Consider the following 14,996-nt stretch of genomic DNA (forward strand, 5'->3'; position numbering starts at 1 on the left):
ATTTATTTGATGTTAAATCGCGTATAAATAATCAAACTATTAATCAATGTATCAACATTAGAACCATGATCTGAATACAGCCCGATTCTCGGTTGGACCTGGGTTTCAAAGATATACGTTGGAATAAAAGGCGGTGGTGAGAGAACTCGCGCTACTGCTATCGATACCGTCGCCATTACTAAAAGCATCCTTTTCGGCTAGGAGGTGTTGCTACGACATTCGTAAACTGTTCCTACAACGGCCGTCAATAGTTCCAAAAACTTGCGCTTTTGCCCAGTCTACCCTGAGCATGCAGCGTGACTGCTGCACTGGAAGCGGACACGTCGGGTGCATGATTGTGTAGCAAGCATATATGTTGGTCAACGTAGTTACACCGTTCACCCTAATTAGTCGTGCCATGACTATTTACCGTGTACGACCTGAAGGGCACCTCACCCTGTTTTGAATTTCAGTTTTCTCGGAAACGTATTTACTGAAAACAAAATATACCACGCAATTTGTATTGCCGAGATCTTCCCGAAACCGGTCTCTTTTCTCAATTTAAGGTGAAACTAAAAATATTTTTCAGAACCGGTGGAATAATTACCAAAGGTGCACGACTATTTAGGTCACACGAGTAATTAGGGTGAACGGTGTAGCACCCAATATCAAGTTATAGAATTTTGTAGATGTTAAGTATATCATCCACTGCTGCAATGAATACAGCGCATACATCTTGTTTCTAGTAGGGCTGCGTATTCCTTTATCAAGTTAGCAATTCCATTCATACAGAAACCTTACTGTCACCGTACACGTCGAAGGTGGCGTGTCGAATATTTTGCGAGCTATTTACAATAACCCATGACAGCATACAATATCACCCTCATGCATACAATTAATCGGCGTGCATTGAAAATAGCCGCTAATTAATAAAAAGCAGTCGTTTTGGCACGTAATAAAAAGTAGACGTCAGATGCATAAAAATAATCCGCCCCCAGAAGCGACAGCAGGCAGTGGACAGCCTATTAGCTGCGTTGGAGGCCAAGGGTATATCGCGATCTGACCCAAGCATCATGAAGAAGCTTGATACACTTGATCACCAATACGGCTGGGCTTTTAAGTGGCTCCAGCAGAACGAAATCTCCATCGATGACGCCCTGAACGGTTCCATCGACGGCGAAGTACAAGCGAAGGTGAAGGCGAAATTCCCTCTTTACCGCGAGCTTCTGTCGGTGCTTCGACCGTATTTCAAGCCTGGTAATAATGCCGCTACTGAAAGCACGACCCGCGTGGGTCAAACAAAGGGGAAGCGTAAAGCTGCTGATCAAGACAACCAGAACACGAGCAAGCGGCGCCGACGTGCTCGGGCCTCCGCTGCACCCGTGGCTGCACCGCCTGCCTCGCACGACGCGGAAGCGGAAACTGAAACACCTGTAGCTACGACGGCAAGAGTGCAGCCACCCAGTGTGACGTACAAGTACCAACAGATGAACGTTGCGTCGAGCATGAACTGGTTCTACAACCAGAGCGACGAAATGCTATTGCAACCATCCGAGCACGGCACGCAGGAAACGAAGAAGCGGCTTGGCAACGCCAAGGTGGAGCACATCCGGCAGCTCAGTGACTTGCGCTTGGAGTCGCAGAAGCTGCGCGTCGAGGCGCAAAGAGTGACGACGATGCAGAATCTGGTCAAGGAGGGCATACCCGACGAGGCCATTCAGCGCCACATCTCGTCGCAGCGTCAGTAGGAACGCGGCAACTAACCGCCTTGCATTGGCATGGTAGCTTCATGTTGCCCTGCACGTTAATCGGCTAATACACTTCAACTTAAGAAAAAAAGATCGTTTTTAATCTGATTTCCCTATGATACGCTACCGTCAATCAAGATTTCGATTCATTCGGCGTCAGCCACAGCACTTGGTACTAGATTAGACTAGCAGCAACTAGGTTCCTCGGCGCATCTACATGTAATAGAAACCAACGAGTAGGCAGTGAAAGCGCGCTGTTTATTTCTCTTCTTCTTCCAACATTAAACTTCCAATTACACGCACATATCGACACAACCACGTGGCAGCAGCAATGACTCAATCTGGCAACGGGAGCACCTTATCAAGGTACGCTTTCGAGTAGCCTTGTTACTGCAGTTCAAATCTCGAAATCAAAATTTTCTTCTTTTTCTCCACGACCCCCAGCTCCTGGTCCACCTCAATGCGGCACTTATCGAGGGCTTCCTTCCGCTTTATCTCCGACGCGTCCAGGTCTTCCCGGCGCTTGATCTCGTAGTCAATAAACCGCTGCGCCATCTCTTCACCCGCTTTACCAGACAGCGAGATGTTTCGGATCTTGGGCACGAAAGCGCCACTGCTCTTCCAGAAAGCAGGATTAGTCGAACCATCTTCGACCTGGAACTGGACGGCTTGGTGCTCTTCATATTCCGGCCCAACGGAAGGAACAGCTAACACCCGGGACTGAGAAGAACCTCCTTTTCTTTTCTTGCTGACAGTGTTGGAAGGATTCTCGAACCCGTCGTGAGGCTGCGCTCAAGATTCTCGCGGATCGGAAGGCCAACGGGATCCACCACCGCACCGAAGCAACCGTCCAGGGAAAGCTGGGCAGACTTGAAAAACGGTACCTGGACGCTGCCAAGCTGTTAGCGGGGAGGCGAATCTCCGGCGGTGGCGTCGAGAATAATAAAGTCAACGATGCTGTGAAGGCTGAGGCGCAAGCGGTATGTCCGTTATACTTTGAGCTGAGACCGATACTAGGAAGTACCGATACCTGCAGTGGACGAGAGACTCCCAGACACGCCGGCTCGAAGGCGAAGCGAGATGACCAGAATGCTGGCAAGAAACAACAAACCGTTCGATCTCGCGTTGTAGCCCCTCCTGTGGCCTATTTGTATGGCTCAGTACGCCACAGGGTGAACTACGGAGCCATGCATCCCGATGTTGACGAACGAAGTGAATACCTGTTCGCGGACGAGAGCGAGATCAGGGTTATCCAGCCCAGTTCGGAGCTTGCGGAGCGGTAATTCGAAGCGTGCACGGTTGATATGGTGCGCGAACAACACCAGGGTATCATCGACAGAGATGAGAAGATGCGCGATGCGATAGCCAAGTGCGAGGTTGGAATCAAGCAAAATGGTAACGTGCGTGTCCAATTCGCGAAGGCCAAAGCAAGAATTGAGCTCGAGAAATTGGGCATGTCCGAAGAGGAGCTTAATCACTGCATGCAACTCCATGAGCTTCGAGTACAACTAGCGTAGCTGTTTATGTCTCGCTGTTAGCCAGACTATCATAACTGGTTTTAAGGAACGTTCTTGAGGAACCGTTGAATGTTTTGTACACTATATCTGGGACGAGGGGATGAACGAGAAGCACTAGTAGTAGTCACTTCACGAAGTTCCGGGGGAAGCGCACTGAACGATGAGCGAGGAGCGACAAGGTCAAGGTTTAGCAGGAGCGGAACCTACGAAAATCAAGCGTGTTTCGTGGACCAAAGACGGCAAGAATGGTGGCCCATCGTCCTTAGATGTGCTCGTTACGTGGGTGGGGTCAGGAGAAAGCTACCAACTTTGGCTGGATGGACGCGGTAAAAGTGATGGCAAGCACCGTCAGGCCTTGCAAGAGATTACGTCCGAGCTGGAGAATGCTGGTCTCACGCCCCGCAGCGACTCGAGTGTGAAAGGCAAGATTACTTCACTGGAAAAGCAATACGCTGCCGCCACAGAATGGCTCAAAGAAAAGAGTATCGAGCCCAAGGACGTTTTGAGTGGCAAGGCAGGCAGCGACGTGCTAGAGGAGATACTAGACAAATGCCCATACTACCAGAAGTTCATGCCGGTGTTCGGAGAGGTCCCTCGCTCGAAGGAGAAGCGGTAAGTGGATCTAGAACTACCCATGCCTCAACCTGAATACAGTTCGAGGATACCTACCTAAACTTTACACTACATTTAGAGCACGGAAGAAGTATTGAAAACCCCTCACCCTATTGTGGTCACCAGTATGCAAAGGAAAGTAAAATGAATTCTGATGTTAGCTCCAACTCTAAACTAGTGCTTGTTCCTGCTCCTGGCTTTTGCCTACGAATTGGTACAGCTTCTCAAATCCGGCTTCTAGAACTCTAAGCACCAGAGCGAGCTTTGCTTCGGATCGTACAACATACACTGCGGCAGACACGAGACCGGCCAGGGCTGACCACACTGCCTCCCCAGGGTCTGCAGCTCTTGAAATATGCAATGCCACTTGGCCATGGTGTTGCGAATGCGTTTAACCCCTCTAACCCCGTATTCTGTATCCTACAGAATAAGCATTGTCACAGGACATAATATCCAGCAAACTTGTCCTCTCTTTCGAACTTCGCATATGGATGTTTGTATATCCGGTATTGTGCACATCTTCCTGTTAGATTAGCGATGGGAAGATAGACGGGGTTTATTCCGCGGTAATAGACGGACGAGTATAAACCACCAACAGGTTTGAAAATTCGGGTGGAAGCCTAAAACCGCCGCGTGTCAGCCACTCGTACTTTCCTTCATTCCAAAACTGCGCTGTTCAAGACGTCGCAATGCAAGCTTTGTTGGGGCCCGTCGAGCGCGCCCAAGTGGCCAAGTACCATGGCCGAAGACGATCATGATGAGCGCCATTGTGATCTAAAGGTAAGCGAGAGCGTGTACTTTGCTCTGTAACATCGTACTAGTGGTATATTGATTGCGATGTTGATTACCAGACTTGGTGATCCGACCCAGATGACGCTATGAGCTCTCGCGTGTGGCCCGATTGGCAGATCGATTGCGGAGTCAGCGCACAACCTCATCGGTTCCTACGAAGCCGGCTACAGCCGGGTCTACGGCTATATTGTAGCTGATGCAGTGGCTACTCAAGAGGCTACAGAAGAAGCGCTCCTCATGGTGTGGCTACACCGGAGACTACAGAAGAAGCGGTAGATGCTACGGTGGATGCTACAGAAGAAGCTCTCCGCGTGATGAGGTTACACCGGAGATTACAGAAGAAGGGACAGAGGCTACGATGGAGGCTACCGATGAAAGCGGCAGGAATGAAGCGGCAGTGCCGGAGGCTACAGAGCAAAGCGGAGGCTGCCAAAATGGCGAAGATGACCCACGGCTGGCGCGAACATTGAAGAGCGTGCGCATGTAAAGGAAGAAGTAGACGTTGGCATGAATATCATATATTGTCCTGTTTCGTACAAGAGGAACCGTGTGTAGTGCGTGTCATTACGGGCTATTGAGCATGCAAGCTCTCTGGTGTTGTTAGAGAGGTAATCGTAACAAGCTTGTTAGGTGGGCTAAAGAAATCTAATGATGCGCTAATGTCAAGCACAAGGAAGAATTCGCCCAGTTCCTCCTCACTACGTCAGTTAGGAACTGGGCGATTTCTTCCTCCGCGTTTATCGCGACGTGCCGAAGATGGGTGGCTGGAGCCGAAGTATGCTGCCTTAGCAGCCTTGCAAGGTATTAGAGGAATTACCATGATCCAGTAGAAAAGTACTGGATCGTCCCCCAGGCCGACAGCCATTTTCTTCATACAGTAAAAAATCCTAAGTACGCCCGGCACGCCACTTGCGAACCTATCAACCATTTATGGGCTAACTTCGAGCTCTCGGTTTATTTGCGGGACACCTGAAATAGCTACGTGGGAGGTAAGATTTCGAAGGCTAGTGCTAAATAAAAGCCAAGTAGACTTAAATAATAAATAATTCTCTAAAGGGTGATTCACAGCTATATTCTGCTGCATTGTGCAAACGTCCAAGTCAAGAGCAAGAAACCCCCCAAACTACGGCTCTGCTCGCTTTTCACTCGACGTGTCTGATCTCGAAGGTGCCAAGGAGTTGGGACTACTCAGGGACGATGTTGCAGTCGAGTCGACGAACACGACAAGCTCAACGTATGGCTTGGCCTACCAGCTCCGAGAGAATATTGCCAATTCAGTCTTTTCTTCACAAAAAGCAGTCCACAGCAAGTGCAAAGATTTGGCTGTGAGGTGCGGCTTCCAGATTTTTGTGAAGCAGACCAGTGTGAAGGCCGACAACTCCGGTAATGCGAAATTTGCGTGTAAGGCGCTCAATGGAACGCAATATTTCGACCGGAATACACCAGCTGCCCAACTCACGTGTCCGTTTTTCGTGAATGTTCACGGGAAATCGGGGAAGTGGAAGATAACCCAGGCAAATTTTGCGCACAATCACCTCAAGTTCGTTGTAGTGCCAAGGCCCCTTGTGTTGAAGGGTCCATCCCGTTGCCGTCCAAGCCCATGCGGAATACCACGCAGCAGATAAGCAAGCTGACAGCGATTGTCGAGACCGAGATGCTTCCCGCCCACGATGGATCTACGGCTTCTATGTCAGGCGCCGCTATCAAGAATTTTCTGAAATCGAATGGAGCGGATGTAAGCGCTACATCGGTGTCCAGAATGAAGCAGAAAATTGACGACAAAATTCACGGCGACTTGGTAGAAAGTTACCAAAAACTGCGGGCGTACTTCGAGTTGATGGCGAACAAGAACCCCGGATCGGTTTGGAGAGTGAAAACTGCCGCGGACGGATCGTCGTTTGGTCGAGCGTGCTTCATCCCTAACGCTGGTATTCACATTGCCCAGAACTGCAAAAAGATGGTCGGCTTTGACGGGGTCCACCTTAAAGAGGAAATGCACGAACAGGGCATTTATCTGGTAGCTACCGTGAAAGACTACAACAACCACATCGTTCCAGTTGGACTCGCGCTGGTTTCACAAGAGGACAAGGCCAATTGGATTTGGTTCCTGGGAGCATATAAGGAGGCAGTTGACTGGGAAAAGTTCACGATATTGTCGGATAGACAAAAAGGTCTGCTTCCAGCTGTCGCGACAATTTTCCCCAAACGCTGGCCATCGATACTGCCTGCGGCATATCACGGACAACATTAACAGGAAATGTTCCAGGTTGTCCCAGGAAGACCGTGCGTGGGTATGCCGAATGGCACGCAGCGACTGTGAAAATGACTATAAGCTGTATCGAAGTGAACTCGCCGTGAACAACCCTGCCGCTGCGAATTTTCTGGACGGAATCGAACGTGCTCACTGGGTGAAGTACAGTTTCCAAGAAAAGTTTAATCTCCCGACTTTCGACGAAATAACCTCAAATTTGTCAGAGCAAGCGAACAACTGGATGGGTAAAGAGCTTCGGACCGCCAAACCGTTGGACGGATTCCACTTGTACTTCTTGAAGCTGAGTCAACTGATATCCAAAAGGCGACAATTGATTGTAGCGTGGACAAAATCTGGCGCACTCTCGGATTTAGTCCCCAAGTTGTTAGAGCGACGTACAGACCGCCAAGCTGCAGCTGATATGTGCGAGTTTACACCCCTTCTCGAGGGTGCGTACAGCGTCTTGTTCAAGGGCCCTGTTGCCATACCAGGATATGTGCACCCAGACCGGGTAGTGGATTTGCCAGCGCTGGAGTGCAAGTGCGGCAATTGGCAAGACCAAATGTTCCCTTGTGTCGACGCAATTTGCGCTGCTTCAAAGGATGGCCGACGAATCGAAGACTTGTATGACGCCAAGCGTATGTCGATCGAGCACTTCCGCGATACGTACACATTCAAATTTCTCCCTTGGCCGACAACAGCAACCTTACAGCGGGACGACACAATTCTTCCTCCACAACTTGAACCCACTCCTGAACGGATTGGTAAAAGAGGGTTGAAGCCGGGGAAGTGGCCACAACACAAGGGAAAGATTGTGAAAAACGCGCTGTAGGGACAAGAATAAGCTTCGTCGGGCAAAGCCAATTTATACTTTATCGATCTGTATTTTTGACAAACAACACTTCATAATTAATAGATATTGTGCTTTCCGACAATTCTAACCAAATATGCAAGTGTTGCTGAGTCATATTTGGGTAAGGTATATTAAAAATCTAAACCGATAGATCTCTAGTGTTGTGCCCTAAGAACACGCGAGTAAAATATTCGTGAAAATCTCTTAAACTCTAGAAGGAGTAGGAACTCTACGAATGTACCACTCCATGGTACACCCTTTTTGTATAATTTAAGCCGCAATGGTGCAATATGCTACGTTGATCTGCAATCTGAATTTTGCAATTTAACTACGTTAAATTTAGCTAAATCACAACCTGACCTCCGGGCTGAAGTCTACTGTATTTATTTTAAGGCAACACTTAGAATAGAAATAGACTGCGATATACATTTTCAGCGCTTAGGCAAGCCCCATTCTGCTTTGTGCTCAATGCCACGCCTTAACCCACGACAGTGCCACGCCCGGAACATCCAGCGCCGCCTGGACGGCTCGTTTCACCGTCTCCGACTGAATCCCGGCAATTCCGCTCATGACGTCAGCGACGAAGACACCGACGAGCAGGAAGAGGAAGAATCATCAGTCCGGGGTGGACTCCGAGAAGAACGACGTAGGGGTGGTGGCCTCTTCGCAAGCAATCGAAGGGCCCAGAGAGGCGTGGATGGGCAGCTATATGAGGTAGAGCGAATATACGCGAAAAGGTGGATCAACGAAAGAGTATATTATCTCATCCAATGGGTTGGGTACCGGGAGCTTACATGGGAACCGGGAAGCCACGTTCCGATGCGCCTGAAGCTACGGCTCGAACGCGAATCGATCGACTTCATCTGGGTCTACCAATCGACAAGAGGGAGACGTCGGACTCGCCATCGACGACCGACACGACGCAGCACAAGGATCCAGTCTCGCAGAGAGTAGGTAGATACGTCTTGATAAATACGCATCACGAACTTAGCAAATACTGTGACAGTAGTTTGTTTTTCGGTCGGCCTGGGGGGCGATCCAGTACTTTTCTACTGGATCATGGTAATTCCTCAAGGTATTACCATGTAGCAGGTTTTGAGCGTGCTCTAAGCTCGCCACGACCAATAGAAGCTCGCCATTTCGGCATATGGTGGATACATAGAGCATGTTTTGCTCACTTTCGTAGCTGTTCTGTGCACAATGAACCCAGCGCTTGACCGCAAGATGCGAAAGGGCTTCCAACAGCAAATGTTTGACAGGTTTTGAGTATACTTTAATCAAGTCTAATGTTTATTCTGTAGGATACAGAATAAGGTCTGGGGCTAGAAGGGTTAAGCTTTATCCAGCTGTGCCTTGAACTCCTCGTCCTGTTGCTGTTCTGCGTAGTTGGCCACCAGCACTGGCACGTCGCGCAGCATGGTCTCCAGTGGCTCCCATGAGTCCTCGATGTCTTGCAGGCCTCGCCACGATACTAGTACTTCCCATTGTTGCGTTGCCGAGTTGTAGCGGTGGTCGCGGAAACACTCCACTCCTAGCACGATGCTCATATTTAGCGAAAAGAAGCCTTTCCGGTTGTAGAACTTCTTGCTATTTTTCACTGCTGGCTGCACGATAGGAATATGGCAGCCGTCGAGGGCACCAACGCACCCCGGAATGCCATACCCATCTTCAAAACGCATAGCAAGCTTCATCAACGCCTGCCGACCCGTCGGAAATCTTACCAGCCCGCTCATCTGGCTGACAATTGCACTGGATACGTCGTGCACAATGCCGGATGCTGTCGATTTCCCTATTCCAAACTGGGAGCGTAACTGGTGTAGCGAGCAGCCTTGGCCAACGTAGAATAAGAACACAGCTAGACGTACTTCTGCTGGCAATGGTTTCCCAAAATTGGTTGTCTCCTTCTTGATATACGGCTCCACAATCAACAGCAGCCTTTTGAACGAGGCTCTCGTCACTCGAAAGTTTGCTCTGAACTCGCCTTCATTCATCTGCGGCGAAAACACTTTCATTCTCCATTCAATACTTCTGGAAATCTTCGTTCGCGTGGAGCCAAATCGCACTAATTCCGTAGCAAAAAGAACAGTTAGCCCATGAACAAGAGGAACTGTTCCTGAGCGTGCTGGTAAAGTCGGCGTGTCCATAAGCAACAGCTTCATTAAAAGTAGAAAAGCGCATCGTTGCTTTTGAGTCAGTCTACACACGATCTACAAAGATATAAGATAGAAAGACAGCAGCAACATGTTAGTTTGTGTGGTAAATGACTGCCCCCACAGTGTAAACAGGTTTTACCTACTCTTGATACAGAGGTCCGATGCGCGGGGCGTAGTCTGCCGACGAGATCTTGCGTCATAGTGTAGAGAGAGCTGCAACTCGAGTTGTCGATGTTCACAGCAGTCTCCTCGTTGACACTGACAGTGATCTCACTGTTGCTGCTGTCGGGGCAGCCCTTGCTAGTACGTGCGCTTACCCAGCGCCCTACGGAGCCGGTATCGACGGCTAGAACGACTGCACATGAGACGCAGCTGGGCACATCCTCGCGAGTAACACTGCTTTCACTAGCTTGGACGCGCACCGGAACACTGGGAAACGTGGTCGAAGTCGCTGCAAGACGCTCGTGCCGGACGCACTCCGCCGTGCCTCTGGTGAAGCCTTCCGAGAAGTCAGCGGAGGCACCTTCTGCAAGAGGTGGAGGCAGATCAGCCCCCTGTGCGGCTGCACTAGAAATGCCAGCGCCACCGCTGAGTTGTTTGCAGCGAGGGGCGCCTTTGCTGGTGTATCGCGAGCTTCGTCGGCTGGAGGAGCGGGTCATCATCTTGATCTTACTCGAGTTTGCGGCTTTGTTGGCTATGCCGGGTTCGATAGGGGTTGCCATGGAGCAGGGGTATACAGTCGGCCAATTTGCATTTTTATGTGTGCTTTCCGGAATAGCGTATGCCGGACTCAGCCAGCGTGAACCGTTGCTTCCGTTTTATTTCCGGCACCTTGCTTGGCAACGTGCTCGAGGATCTCTTCATCGACGTTCATGCTTGCGTCGTCGTAGTACTTGAGCCTGGAACCATGAACCTCAAAGGTGTCACCAGTAAGGAGATCTCCACCATGAACGAGTATTCGCGAGCTTCTGTCACGCGGTAAGCCCCCCCCCAGCGTACCATCAATTTGTTGCCGCGTAGACGCTCGTCGACACGAGACCAAAGTACATAGTCTCCAACGCTGAAGTTCTCGAGTTTCCCCTCCTTAGCCATTTTCTGATACATTCGGGTCTTCTCCTTTCGATCCACAACCTCTTGATGCATCGAGTGTAGGCTCTCACGCAGCACCTCTAACTCCTCCTCCACTGTGTCCATGTTAATCTTCATCAACTTGTCCTTGGTCTGCAACGTGCGGGGGAGCAGCACCGTGTCCAGCTGCGTCGGCACTTGGAGGCCTGTGAAGAGCTCTAGGGGTGCATTGCCACCAAGCGAGTTCACGGGCGTTTGGTTCAGATTGGCCTGCACGAGAGGCACCAAATGCTCCCAGCTCTTGGTGTCGAGCTGGTATTCCAACAGCAGCGCTCTCACCACCTGGAGCGCTTCTCGGTTGAGGCGCTCGACAGTGCCGTTCACCCACGGAGTGTAGACGGGCACGAATGCGTGCAGCGCCCTCAATCGTGCCCGCAGATTCTCCATCAACTCGTTCTTGCAATGGGTGCCATTGTCCGAAACCCACATTGCCGGCAGTCCGAATCATTTAGCCCAATCCAGTATAGCCGCCACAGTCACCGTGCTTGTAGGCGAATCACTCGGCACTAACTCACAGTAGTGCGTCAGTTCATCCTTCAGTAGCAGCAAACAGCGCGTGCTTCCGTACGAGTCTCCCATAAACAGAAAATCGAAGTGCAGTACCTCGTTGCGTCCGGCAGGCTCGGGGTGATCGCTCCATGGACGCTGGATAAGCTGGTGCCCTTGATGTGCTTTCAGAGCAAGCAGTCTGCGACGAATTCCCTGACCAACTTTCCCATGGACTTAATCCAGTACTGCGCCTGCATCTGGCGCAGCATGACGTCGGCTCCCCGGTGAGCGTTCAAACCGCACTGAGCCACGATGAGAATGCGCGTGATCAGATCCTTGGCCGGCGCCGGGATCCACACCTTCCCCTCCACCTGAAGGAGCTCAGAGTCCGGTGCGGCCGACGCAGTTGCCGTCGACGGCGCTGAGCGGCGGTGGCGTTGCTGCGCCTCTACGACTTAATCAACAGACGGCCACACGAAAGCTTCGTCACTAAGCGGGCGAAGGCGCGAGAGCTCACGGGACGACCGAGTCCGCACAGCCTTGACAGACACTTGAGAGGTGTCGGCGGGAGACAACCAGCGCGACACTAAATCCGCCCGAACGTTCTCAGAGCCCTTGACATGTTCGATTTCATAGCGGTAGTCCGACAGCATCAGGGCCCACCGCTGCAACTTTCCGCGCACATGCTTGCGAACCTCCGTGTGGGGGCAGAAGATCTGAATGAGATTCGCGTGGTCGCAAAATATTTTGAACCCTGCTTCGCGGTGCAGCAGATACTCCAGGTCCTTCGCAGCCTTGATAACGAGATAGCCTTCCTTCTCTGCAATCGACCAGTGTAGCTGAGCACCCTTAACCATACCGCCCTTGCAGATTAAAAGCTCGTGCGACTGGTCGGTCAAGCTCTTATTGTCATCCCAGCACTCCACTTGCGAGACAATGAGTGACCATCCTCGGTCCGAGGCATCCGTAGTCACGCACACAGTAGCCGCCTCGCTAGGGAGCGCCAGCTTCGTTGATCGAGCCACAGAGTCAAGGAACTCGCGATAGTGGTGCTCCTCCTCAGCCGTCCACATGAGCGCAAGTCCTTCAGCATAACGCTGCTTCCGACTGTGTCCTTCAAATGCACTCTCCAGTTTGGCTTGAAGTGGGGGCGCATACTGGGCAAAGTTCACGATAGATTCACGCAACCAATTAGCTGCGCAAAGCAGCTTCTGCAAATCTGCCGCTGTGGCTGGAAGCGGCAGTGAACACAGAGCTGCAACTCGTTCGGGATCGTGGCGAACGCCCTCACCGTCAATGAGGCGTCCGCACCAGGAGATCTCACGCGCGAAGAGACAGCCCTTGTTGACTTCAGACCATACTCGCGGAGGCGAGCGAAGAATTTCTTGAGCACCGCGATGAACTCCTCCGCAGGCGTAGCGAACACGATGATGTCGTCCACCCAGATTAGCACGTTTCATACAGCATATCGCGAAACACTTCCTGCACTTGGTTTTGGAAATGGATCGGCGAGTCGGTTGCTCGTTGTGGCACCCGCGTGGATATGTACACAGTGTCATTCGTGATGAAGCTGAAATATTCACGGCAGTCTGGGTGCAGCAAAAGCTGCCAGAACCCCTTGAAGAGATCGAACGTTGCGAAGAAGCATGCACCCTTAACCTTGGCAATCACCACCAGTAGGTTTGGCATTGCACCTGCGATAGGTACGGTGCGCTTGTTGATCGGGCGGTAGTCGGTGGCGCACCGAAGTCTTCGACGGGACCCTTCTTGCGAACGGGAATGGCCGCACAAGCCCACCTACTCTGATTGTTACGTACAACCAGCTCAAATTCTTCCAGCTGCCTGCCATAGTCCCGAAGGAACTTGGTTTTCAGCTCAGAGTACTGGCGAGGCTTCGTTCGATACGGTGTGGAGCCGTCGACCAATACGACTCGCAGTGGCTCGAGCTTGGCGGGTGGGTCCGCGCCTAGCTTCGTCCGCCATAGATCAACTTCTTCGTTGGTGGCATCTCGCAGCGCATCCTTAAATTCGTGTGGAAACCCGGCCTTGACAGCGTCGTCCACCATTACGTCGAGTCGGTCCATGATTTCATCCAGGTTGGTCGCGCCCACGATGTCATCCTTCGGTATACCATCCTCGTCCTCCTCGGGGGCACCTTTGGCTGCGAGGCGCTCCAGGAGATGATCCACGTTGATCCCAAGCGACTTCAGAGTTCGATCACCAAGTAAGAACTCATCCGCATCTCCATCGATCACTACACACTGTAGTCTGCGCAGATTGACCGGACCGGCAGCCGTTAATAGCTGCACGTCAACTTCACACATCTCGGTGCGAGGAACGAGTCGTCCGTCTGCCACTTCAACCTCCATCGGCACATTCAGCTCTTCCACCACGAGGTCATCATCCAGTTTCCTTAGTTCATGCGCAATGTGGCGGGTAATCACGTCGTAGTCAGCGCCAGTGTCGGCTCGGAAAGGCACCTCCAATATGCCATTCAAAATGGCTGCACGCTCGCCGGGCTGCCCAATTGATCGCACAGTCTTCGCACGCAAGCGCTGGTTCTTCATGTCATTCATTAGTTTTAGGGCTGCTTCTTTGTCTACCTCACTAGCGGTGGGGCAATCCTTCACCCAATGTGCTCCATTGCACACGAGACAGCCATCGCGCGGCTTCTTGCTTCGACTGCTTGGGTTTGCTTGATGACGAGTGCTGGGGCTGTGAAACCCGAGGCTTCAACGAAAGTGCTGGCTTCTTGTTGGAGTGATTGGTCTTGGGGTTGCTACGAGGTTTATCCACCTGCTTGAGCTCCTGGGCCAGCATGTGGTAGTGCTGCTGCTCTCGTGCGCGCTCTACTAAGGCCTCGTAGAGCGCAATATCGTCCTTCTTGAGCACCGGCTTGGCGATGACCAGGCGCTCCATCTCCAGCCTCAACATCTCTGGTGCAATGTTCTTTAGCAGGTACTTGCAACGCAACTTCATGCGTTCGTCGTAATTCGGTTCATTTTCGTGTCCACTACCGAGGATTCCACCCAAACCATGGCCCTCCACAATCTTGTCAAACAGCACGAAGTAATTCACCACACGAGCTTCGGTGTCTTCAATCTTAAGGTCCATCTTCAGTTCGTCCTTGAAAAGCTGGTCCATGTCCGGGATGTGGCTATTTTGCAGCGCTGAGCAACGCTGCGTGATCTCCAGGCCGAGATCTTCATCGGTCACGTCAGCCGCTCGCTTCTTCAGCACGAAGCGAGCCAGGTGGTCCAGGATGCGCGGCTCGATCGAGTTGCGGATGGAGGTGACAACGTGCTCGTACTGCTCGCCAGTAACCGCGCAGCGATTGCGAATCTTGGCTTCGTACTGGCGGCGCTGCCGCACCCAGGAGATTAGGGACGCCTGGTCCCAGGCACTCAGGCTCGGGGGCTGAACCACCTCGAACACTGGCTGCGGCACGGTCATCTCAACATCTCCGTCTGCGTC

General features: G+C 51.6%; 8 protein-coding genes across 8 annotated transcripts; 3 read left to right on the plus strand and 5 right to left on the minus strand.

Moving 5' to 3' along the window:
• Positions 1-1,052: 1,052 nt before the first annotated feature.
• On the plus strand, positions 1,053-1,727 carry PHYSODRAFT_329015 (hypothetical protein; the record flags this gene model as incomplete). The annotated part of the gene is made up of 1 exon (XM_009525393.1): positions 1,053-1,727. One exon carries the CDS (start codon positions 1,053-1,055, stop codon positions 1,725-1,727), a length of 675 nt encoding a protein of 224 aa, XP_009523688.1.
• A 331-nt stretch (positions 1,728-2,058) lies between these two features.
• PHYSODRAFT_298893 (hypothetical protein) lies at positions 2,059-3,010 on the plus strand (the record flags this gene model as incomplete). Its single annotated transcript, XM_009525394.1, has 3 exons — positions 2,059-2,093; positions 2,303-2,399; positions 2,483-3,010. 3 exons carry the CDS (start codon positions 2,059-2,061, stop codon positions 3,008-3,010), a joined length of 660 nt encoding a protein of 219 aa, XP_009523689.1.
• Positions 3,011-3,440: 430 nt separating this feature from the next.
• PHYSODRAFT_411938 (hypothetical protein) lies at positions 3,441-3,839 on the plus strand (the record flags this gene model as incomplete). Its single annotated transcript, XM_009525395.1, has 1 exon — positions 3,441-3,839. A coding segment is annotated over one exon (399 nt), but the record flags the coding sequence as incomplete, so codon positions are not given.
• A 5,244-nt stretch (positions 3,840-9,083) lies between these two features.
• PHYSODRAFT_497891 (hypothetical protein) lies at positions 9,084-9,299 on the minus strand (the record flags this gene model as incomplete). Its single annotated transcript, XM_009525396.1, has 1 exon — positions 9,084-9,299. The coding sequence occupies one exon, from the start codon at positions 9,297-9,299 to the stop codon at positions 9,084-9,086; it is 216 nt and encodes a 71-aa protein (XP_009523691.1).
• Positions 9,300-9,353: 54 nt separating this feature from the next.
• PHYSODRAFT_382702 (hypothetical protein) lies at positions 9,354-9,761 on the minus strand (the record flags this gene model as incomplete). Its single annotated transcript, XM_009525397.1, has 1 exon — positions 9,354-9,761. A coding segment is annotated over one exon (408 nt), but the record flags the coding sequence as incomplete, so codon positions are not given.
• A 1,014-nt stretch (positions 9,762-10,775) lies between these two features.
• Positions 10,776-11,420, minus strand: PHYSODRAFT_492634 (hypothetical protein; the record flags this gene model as incomplete). The annotated part of the gene is made up of 2 exons (XM_009525398.1): positions 10,776-11,021; positions 11,151-11,420. 2 exons carry the CDS (start codon positions 11,418-11,420, stop codon positions 10,776-10,778), a joined length of 516 nt encoding a protein of 171 aa, XP_009523693.1.
• Positions 11,421-13,189: 1,769 nt separating this feature from the next.
• Positions 13,190-13,891, minus strand: PHYSODRAFT_495714 (hypothetical protein; the record flags this gene model as incomplete). Its single annotated transcript, XM_009527191.1, has 1 exon — positions 13,190-13,891. One exon carries the CDS (start codon positions 13,889-13,891, stop codon positions 13,190-13,192), a length of 702 nt encoding a protein of 233 aa, XP_009525486.1.
• A 238-nt stretch (positions 13,892-14,129) lies between these two features.
• On the minus strand, positions 14,130-14,996 carry PHYSODRAFT_490026 (hypothetical protein; the record flags this gene model as incomplete). Its single annotated transcript, XM_009527192.1, has 1 exon — positions 14,130-14,996. A coding segment is annotated over one exon (867 nt), but the record flags the coding sequence as incomplete, so codon positions are not given.

Source organism: Phytophthora sojae (assembly GCF_000149755.1).
Source record: "Phytophthora sojae unplaced genomic scaffold PHYSOscaffold_3, whole genome shotgun sequence".
Lineage (NCBI taxonomy): Eukaryota > Oomycota > Peronosporomycetes > Peronosporales > Peronosporaceae > Phytophthora > Phytophthora sojae.